Source organism: Kryptolebias marmoratus, linkage group LG2 (assembly GCF_001649575.2).
Source record: "Kryptolebias marmoratus isolate JLee-2015 linkage group LG2, ASM164957v2, whole genome shotgun sequence".
Taxonomy (NCBI): domain Eukaryota; kingdom Metazoa; phylum Chordata; class Actinopteri; order Cyprinodontiformes; family Rivulidae; genus Kryptolebias; species Kryptolebias marmoratus.
In genome coordinates this window covers 12,004,970-12,014,231 of record NC_051431.1, presented here as the reverse complement: position 1 = coordinate 12,014,231, position 9,262 = coordinate 12,004,970, and the positions used below count along the sequence as shown (strand labels likewise).

At 40.8% G+C, this 9,262-nt stretch overlaps 1 protein-coding gene across 1 annotated transcript; it reads right to left on the bottom strand.

The window, feature by feature from the left end:
• Positions 1-7,523, bottom strand: calm3a (calmodulin 3a (phosphorylase kinase, delta)). Its single transcript, XM_017424744.3, has 6 exons — positions 7,312-7,523; positions 3,866-3,896; positions 3,342-3,485; positions 2,974-3,080; positions 1,831-1,966; positions 1-1,755 (listed from the first exon to the last, which is right to left on the bottom strand). The coding sequence occupies exons 1-6, from the start codon at positions 7,312-7,314 to the stop codon at positions 1,727-1,729; spliced, it is 450 nt and encodes a 149-aa protein (XP_017280233.1). The 5' UTR covers positions 7,315-7,523; the 3' UTR covers positions 1-1,726.
• Positions 7,524-9,262: the final 1,739 nt, after the last annotated feature.

Genomic DNA, 9,262 nt, shown 5'->3' with positions numbered 1-9,262 from the left:
TAAAGCTTAAGTCAGTTTATTGGTTTATGGAAAATATATCACATCTTTACATTTGTGAGATACTTTCAGATGCTTAAAGCCCATCAATTATTTTAATTTCCAAAAAAAAAAAAAAAGAAAAAAGTCTTGAACAAAGCAATATTTAAACTTTGCATAAATCATAGGATACTCCAGCTAACTTCGTCCTCAAGCCCTCGAAGTCGACAGTTCAGACCCCTAACACTGAAACCAATGGCACGTCTACAGCTTTGCTACGAAACGAATCCGTCCCCCGTCTGCTCGCCCCGCTCAAAACGCCCGAATTAAAAAAAACACCCACCACGAGTAGTATCTGGGAATATACAGTATATGTACTCTGTTCAGTAAAACAACAAGCAGACTGAAGTTTGATCACCGGACTACAAATCGAAGAGCAGACACCAACAAATACAGAAAATGTGTGAAACATACACAGTATTTTAGCAGCAGTAATAGTGGCATTTGGTTTCTTTTTTTTTTGTTTGTTTGTTTTTTCCTTTTTGATTATTTTTTTAACACCCATGTGATTTATACCAAAGTGCAAATATGTTAGACTGCATATATTTTTATGTTACTATAATAAGCAGATATATTCAGATAAACTACGAGCCTTGCAAAAAGGTTGCATGTTTTAAAGAGTATTATGGCACATTTCAAAACCAAACAGAAAACAATGTCACACGTCATTTACTACAGTAAGCAATGCAAACTTTACGATACACTAATATATATGTAGATATATCTTGTAACCAAAGTTTGTCATCAATACATTATTATATGAGAACACGTTTAAAAAGCATTACATCAATATTTTCTCGTTATATCTGAACAAATATGTTAACTGCAGTCCTCGAGTGTGTTTCCACGACGATCATCCTGAAACAGAACAACACGCGGCCGTCTCCAATCTGAGCTGCGGGACACGTGGAGCCCACAACTCCAAACACAACAAAAATCACGTCCCACAGAGGGGAGGGAGGGAGAAAAAAACCAAAACAAAAAAAACCCAGCCTCCAGCACGTTTCAGGGTCTGGTTCTTTTCCGAACTCTTCCAGGTTCCTCACCTTCGGCCGAGCACCAATGAACACCCTACACTTCAACTAGTTGCTCTTGCAATAATCAATAGTGACACAAATTTTACAGATATATAGCTATATGTTTATGTATATACCTCCAGTGTGTACACGATCTGACCACTACCGTTGATGGGTTCAGAGTCTCTTTGTTGTCACAAGGAAAAGGTGCATGCAAAAAGAGTACTCGATTCAGGGTTTTAGAGTCACCACAGATGTGAGACGGTTTTGTTTTCTTATTTTTAATTAACTGGGAAGAATTAAAAAGCCAACTTCCTTTTAACAGATTAAACAGCCTGATTTCTTATCTTTCTGCCTTCTCGGTGTTTCCCTTTCCTCTAAATTAATCAGGAGCTGGGTGACTCAGCAGATTCTTGGTCTGAAGTGGGAGGACTTTGGCCCTTTTAAAGCTTGGTCCATTAACTTCTTTAGGGATTATTCTGTTGGTGATTGCTAAACAGAGACCTCAGAAGTAGTTGGATGTATCGAAGCGCACATTAAAAAATTCTACGGGGACGAGATTTGAAGGGGGGGGGGGGTACTTTTATCGTTTCATGATTGTTCCTTTTTTTAAGTTCTTAAAGACAATAATTTTAGTAGGACACGCAACATAGAGAGGAAGTTCAGAGCTCTCTTCACTTGGCTGTCATCATCTGGACAAACTCTGGAAGGAAGAGAAAACCGTTTTTAGTGTTTCGTAATTAAACCGAAAGAGGCGGAGCTGGATAGGACTTCTCACCCTCGTAGTTGACCTGACCATCGCCGTCGATGTCAGCCTCACGGATCATCTCGTCCACCTCCTCATCAGTGAGCTTCTCACCCAAGTTGGTCATGACGTGCCGTAGCTCCGCTGCGCTGATGTAGCCATTACCATCCTGCACGTAGCAAAAGGAAAAAACTAAAATGAAATTACAAAACAAAAACATGCACTGAGTGAGCGCATCTACAATGAAACCAGTGAACAGCCGCGTCGGTCACGTAAAGCTCATCGTCAACTGCCTGCTCTATGTACATGTCGTCACCTCTGCTAGTCTGCAGGAGTCCACCGGGTCCCTCTGTACCCGACTACTTGCAGACCAGCATTTTGTAACATCGACAATCGATGTGATCGATAAAACTCCCATTCAACAACATCAGCACGTACAACCACGCCACAAGCAAACACAGAATCTCATTTTAGGATTAAAAGGACGTGAAATTCAAGGGTTAACTTAAGAAATCACTCAAACTTTTCCTTCAGAGAGGCAGTTGACAAACCAGCCCACCTATGAAGGGGGGTGTGAAACAGCAAACTCATGACCCGTGCAGCCCAAAAATAACACTGCAGATTATATGAATCCACATGGACACAGAAACCATATGAAAGCATTAAAACTTGGCTTTTCACTTCAAGCCTAGTTTCAGCCTAGTTTCAGCCACTAGGTTTCATCTTTGTAACTATAAATAATTTACTTCCCCATAACTAAACTGGATTATCCGTTATAAGTAACTAACCACGACCGCCAGCAAGAGTTTTATTCATTACACAGATTCACTGATGTTAAAAATACTACAACTTATATTAATTTTATTGTCAGTGACCTGGAATACTTTTGAAAGATTAATTTTAATTCTGTTTAGACAAATCTGAACCTTATTTCCCTGCAAAGACTTGATACGAACATAAAGATTGAACTCTGGATATATTTTTTGTGCTTCATATGATGCACAAATCACTTTATAACAATTTATCCTAAAGTTAAAGAATACTTTAACATCTACAAACATGCTTCGTCCTGCTTTCACAAGTGAACAAAGAAAGTGTTTCTGTGAATACATGAATCAGCCTGGGGCAAACATAGTTTCAAGGCTTGACGAGGAGTGATGGTGGATCTTTTTATACCTTGTCGAAGACCCTGAAAGCTTCTCTGATCTCCTCTTCGCTGTCTGTATCCTTCATCTTCCTGGCCATCATGGTCAGGAACTCAGGGAAGTCAATCGTACCGTTTCCTACAACGTCACAACAAACAGAAAAGAAGTGAGCAAATCTGTATGGTTTTGGACATGAATCTCATAAAAATGTATATATGCTAATTGATGAAACTTTGCACACGACAGCTCAATTTATTTGGCAACACTGATGTTAATTTAACAAACGGTGGCTCTAAGAACAAACTGTATTTAGTGTGGAGCGTGACTGGAGCGTCTGTGAAAGCTAAAAAGAAACGATGGAAGAAGAAGTCTTTCTAAAAGGTATTTTTATTTCCTCACCGTCTGCATCCACCTCATTGATCATGTCCTGCAGTTCAGCCTCAGTGGGGTTCTGTCCCAAAGACCGCATCACGGTGCCCAGCTCCTTGGTAGTGATCGTACCGTCACCATCCTTATCGAACAGTGAGAATGCTTCTTTGAACTCTGCACATTGACAGAAATATTGCTGTCAGCGGGGGCCTTCGTTTTTAAGAAATACTCAGGTTTTTTTTAAATCATCTGAAGTGAATGAAAAGCCACTCAAAGCATTAAAAACAACCTGTTCGTACAGCAGCACGCCTCACAAAAGAGGTTTCAAACGTCATACACTAAAGGTGCAAGATTTCACTCAAATTTTTTATGATTTACTTTATGAAAACAAGTTGAAGAAGAATAAGATTTACTGTTTAGCAGGTCTTCGGCCAGAAATGCTTTACAACTAACAGCTTTGAGTTCTGGTTCCTTTAATCTTTGTCAAATTTGGAGGTGAATTAATGTGCTTCTAAAGATACAACAAACCAAACATGGTGAAGGTATGCACTCACCAGCAATCTGCTCCTCGGTCAGCTGGTCGGCCTGTTAGAAGTACAACACACCGATGAAGTACCAACATTCATGGAAAAAATACAATAAATCTGTTTTTAAATAAATGCTCAAAGCTGAAATGTCAAACGTAGTCGATCGGTTTTGTTGATATGTAAAAAAGAAATTTAAAAAAAGGGAATGTGCTTGTTTTAATTTGTGGAGGCAGCAGAAGTCCAGACAAACAGAAATAAATCTGCTGAAAGGCAACAGTTTTTGTTAAAAACCTTGAACCAGACCATCTGTCGAAAATTAGTTCTGCGCTGAAAGGGTTGAAAGACGCCTTTAATACAAATAACTATAAATAAAATATTAAGGAAGAGCTCGGCTCGCCTGCGGACCTAACGAGAACCGTCTGATGCGGGCTCCACTTTGTACACAACCTGAACCGATCTGCTCATGCAAATGTGCTGCAGGCAAACGAATTCATGGACCACCATCAGCTCCGACCTCTCCGACCGCTTTTAAGATTCAAAGCATTTAGCCATTATGTGATTTAACTTCACTGCCCTTTATTAGCAAAGGAGGGACCAAGTAAGAGCTGGAACTTTCTATTGTCTCCTAAAGCCAACACTTCATGCAGCAGAGATTTAATCACTTATTTCCCAAATAACTTAAAAGAGGCAGGACTAGTAATAATGTAGGAGTGGAGTCAAACAATAGAAATGCTCATTGTGCAGGAGACATGGCCAAAAGTATCTTAACACATTTTGTAAAGTCTTAGCAGGCCTATCTGAGCCTGACAACATGCCCACTTTAGGCTGCAGAGAAAGTGTGATGAGGGACGGGTTTAAATTCTCCACAGGCTGAAATACACATGCCGGCTATAATTAGTGAGACTTGAACAGGGTCGCCAATGTAGCACACTGAACATTACAGCAGCTAACAGCCTCTTCAAGACGGTTTTACTGAACAAAACGTTTGGTTCGAAACTCTCAGGCCCGACGGCCAACCGTCGTTCGGCCGCGGTTGTTGCTTCACGTCCTCCACGCGGTCCCGGTAACTGCTGAGAAAACCTAAAACCCGATTCGGTGCGCACGATACAAGACTGATGTCGCTTCGGTGATGAAGACGAGCGAACGCACAAACCTCCTTTTTCCGAGGTTAATCAAATGTAGAAATTAAATTCCTGGAGCTTGAAAGCTAATGCGTCAAATAAAGAAAAGTAGTTCTTTTTTTTTTGTTGGTGTTTTCAGTCCCTCCTGCACTGCAGATAAAAATATTAATTTGTGACCCATGCTGGCTGAAAGGGAACGGACTCAGGCTGCAGCGCGAAATAAGTAAAACACTGATTGTTGCCGTAATGGAGATTTGCGTAAAACCAAACCCATAAAGACACCATCTAGTGATTCTGGCATCTACCTTTAAATCCAAGTTATCTAAAGGGCACGGCTACAGAAATAATCCTTTGTCTTATAATAAACCTTATAATTACCTCTGCCAAGGAGGTTATGGTTTCAATAGTGTGTTTACCTGTTTGCAAGATTACTTAAAAACTAACGATGAATTTTTCAGGAAATGTTGGGTTTTGTCAGAAGAAACAACTGATTAAATGTTGGTGACTATCTTTTTAATGACGTCATGTTCTTGGCGGAGGGTCTGCGCTTCTAGTTTCCTTTGAAATTGGCAGTTTTTCCTCGCCCGGCTGCCGTAGCACCAGGAAATCCCTTTGTATAACGTTTGGCGTCATTGTGTAGCACAGGCATCCTCTCCTTTCAAATAACTCCCGATGGCGTCACTCCAGACCAAGAAAAACCCAGCTTTCAAACCGGCGTGCTTCCGAAGAAAAACTAGCACGCTGTCAGGTGATGAATCGACAAATTTTAACAAACTGCGCATCATTTGGAAGCGTCTGAGATGGAGAATTTAAAAATAACAAGCCCATATCGAAAAACCCAGTTTGCCAGCGCCGGGTCACATTTATAACAATCATCTGCCTCTCTGAAAACCCGAGGAGACTGAAGCTAAAGTTGCCTCTCGCCCGAGGTGTCGGTAACGCCATGTGTTCTTCGAATCAAACTCAGTGAGTCACCATGTTGGCTGGGGCCAGANGGGGGTAAGAAAGACTGCAGAGTATCCACTCCGTCAAGAGCCAAAAATTCTTTATGGTGCTGAAGCAAGCAGTGTGTGCACTGGAACGGGCCGCAGAGCTCACAGAGACGGCCTCTAGACTCAGAAGGAAACAGGAGTCATCGCCGACGTTCACAGCCCTCCTCTCGCCACTTTATGTCATAAAAGGAGGTTTTTATTTTCTACGTTCTCAGCAACATGTGACTGAGAACAAAAGCTGACAGGTTCCAAGTTCAGCAAGGACAGCAATAACCCATTTGTGCCCTCCTGTGAAGCATAAACAAAAATAAGATGGCAAAAGGAGGAGGGATTCACTGGAGCAATTTCTTATATATTTATATATATAGTTAGTGCCCATTTTGGAGGATGCACTGCGGGTGCTGCCAGGCTGCTGCACCGTGCATGTTTTGGTTCAATGCGGGGGGAAGGGAGAAGAGAAAGAGGAGGAGGAGGAGGGGAGGGTAAAGAAGAGGATCATCCAGCAGAAGCACAATGCGGTTTAACGCTGTGGCGCAATACGTAGAGGAGAGGAGACGGTGCTGTCAGGTCCAAAATAATGCAGCTCCTCGACGTGCACAACACAATACACGCAATGCTGCTAAACCTAAAGGGCTGGATCCTTATGTAATCCCAATCCACGGCGATTAACCCCCCCCCACCTTCGCTTGTTGCGCATGTCTGAACTACAGTCGAAACCCAGCCCGGAGGATGTGGGATGACAAAATGGTTGTAAGCAGGTCATTTCACCGCAGCGCTGATGTTATTTCTTGTCGGATTAACGACAAGGGTTTTTTTCGAGATTCAAGCCGGATAGCCTGTTTTTAATTTATTTATTTATTTGTCTTTACACAGCATCCCTTTCGAGCAGAACCACGCCCACCGCCGAGTCAAAGCCAAAATAAACGCCAAAATAAAAAAAAGAGGAGGAAAAAAATGGTGCAAAGATTTAAGCATGCAGGCTACAACCGCGCACTGCGAATCAGCAAATGTTTGGTGTCGCATGTCAGGCAGGCAGCGTGTTTCCTCTCGGGTTTCAAAGTGTTTGCTGCACAGCTGAAAACTATTAACGACCTGCTGTTAGCTGCCTGCTGGTGCAAAACGACACACGAAATGACAATTACAAAAAAAAAAAAAAACGATACATGAACCTGCGTGGTGGGCTTGCCTAAAGCCTTTTAACATCGTTAAGCAAAACATGGACCAAACTGAGTTTTAGCTCGGCTTATTTAAAAAAAATAAAAGAAAAAGCTATTAGAGGATATGCTTTAACACGTATGACTGGATGCAGCGATTAGCCTGTTAGCATGTTAGCTTTAGCATGGCTAGCTACGCTACTCACCATTGTCCCGTTGGCTTTTCAAGCTCTGCGAAGACGCCTCAAGATGCGTTTATGGTAATAACCCAAGCGGGGAGGTTAACCTGACAAAACGGTTCAAGACAAACTATGTAGGACCAAGCAAAAATATATATAAATAAATATATGTAGATCTACGGCTGAGGAAATGCGTGTGGACCGCTGCTGTTGCCGAGAGTTGCCCGGAAACCTGAATCCAGCAGCTACGCCGGGGTGTGCTTCGGTCTGTCAGAGCTGTATCCCTCCGCGGATGTCCCACATCATTAGAACTAAGTGCTTTACATCCATCCATCCAGAAATACATACATAGATAAATTCAAACATTTATTGCATTCATGTCTGAGTTGCTACTTACTTTATAAAAGTCAAGCTGCTGTCATTGCTCCTCTGTGCACAGCACGCTCCTGTGCAAAACTCTTTAGTCAAGATTCCTCTTGTCATTCCATAAATCAGACTTTGTTTCCAGTAAGACTTTGAATAGGTCCCGGGGCAGCAGTTCTCCAGGCTTTCTAAAGGTGTTTCAAAGCCTTTCTGCAGATATTTTGGCTACTTTCCCCACACATTTATAGTCCGGTACCTAACCGTTTTCAGAGGAATGCAATTTTGTTTTGTGTTTTTTTTCTTTCTCTGAATCAGACACACACACAAAAGGCATTTAAACTCAAGGGATAAACAAATGCTGTGTGTCTACACATGACAGACAACTTAGCAAAGAACCAACTTTACATTGGGGTTTTGGCTTGTGATGTATAGACACGGTTTGTTCCCATTTCTTTAGTGGTGTAGATGAAAAATAATTGCATTATTAGATACTGTTCATCTCCCACTTGTTCATTTTCCTCACATCTTTTTTTAACATACACTGTGCTGTCAGCAAGTACACAGACTTAAAGGAAATTTGAGCAAAAGCAGCTAAAGTCCAACAAAAAATCTTCTCAAGTCCTTTAGAAATCCAAAACCCCAAATGGCTGTTAGTATAAAATAATAATATAATATAATAGAGTTTAAAACTTGTGCACAGAATATTATGTGCTACATATGTACTACCTCCATTAGTTTTCTTCTCTAGTGTTAAGAAAGTGTTTCCAAATTTAACTAGGATTATAAAACAAGTATTAGTATAATCAGTCACTCTCTGGGAGTGACTTTTGACAAGTTTCTTGTTAAAATGTTGATGGTTTCAGGGATCCATACATCCTCATTATTCAGAAGAAAAGCCTGTAAGTGACAATATACCCATCATTTATATTAGTTGTGCAGAATTTCTTTATTTTCTTTATTGGGAAGAGGTTTTATTTAAGGACGGGTCAACAAAGCAGCAGATTTTATCGGCACTGAGAGGGCTTATGAAGGCTTAGGCACCTAAACTGCACTTCTCTGAAATGGCAGAAAAGTTTATTATTTCTAGAGTCAATGAATGTTCCCCCTGAACTTGCAGACAGGTCAGAGGTCAAAGTCAGGCACAGTAACAGCAAACCTGCAGCAGAGGGCTCCGTTCACTCACGTCAAAGTGCTGCTTAAATTTAAATCAGGCAGCCCATCTTCCTCATTATAGACAAAAATATATTTATTTCTTATCATAAAGAGCTGTTTAATGGTTTGTAATAATACAACTGTCAATGATGCCCAATCATCTCATCATATGTTTATAATTGACATAATTGCATCATTGACTTAGCTAATTGGTTTAACTATAATTGACTCTCTAACAGAATCTGTCTGTCTTGATGTTACAATAGACAGCCATAAAAGAGCTCAATGTTTCGTAGAGGCTAAACATTTTCCATAAACTTCAAGCTCAAAGCTCTGACGCACTGCATGTCGATAAACTAGACTACCAGAATAAACCAGCTGAATTAAAGCATAAAGATCTGCGTTTTAGTTTGAACATTTACTAAACAGAAATTAAAAGTTTTGATGAAGTGGGAGCCTTTTT

Bases quoted from the DNA above. Each gene is read 5' to 3' on its own strand.
- calm3a (XM_017424744.3), bottom strand. The intron at 3,486-3,865 runs GTGAGTGCATAC...GTCAATGTGCAG, and splicing joins GACCGAGGAGCAGATTGCTG to AGTTCAAAGAAGCATTCTCA. The intron at 3,081-3,341 runs GTGAGGAAATAA...GTGACGTTGTAG, and splicing joins CAATGAGGTGGATGCAGACG to GAAACGGTACGATTGACTTC.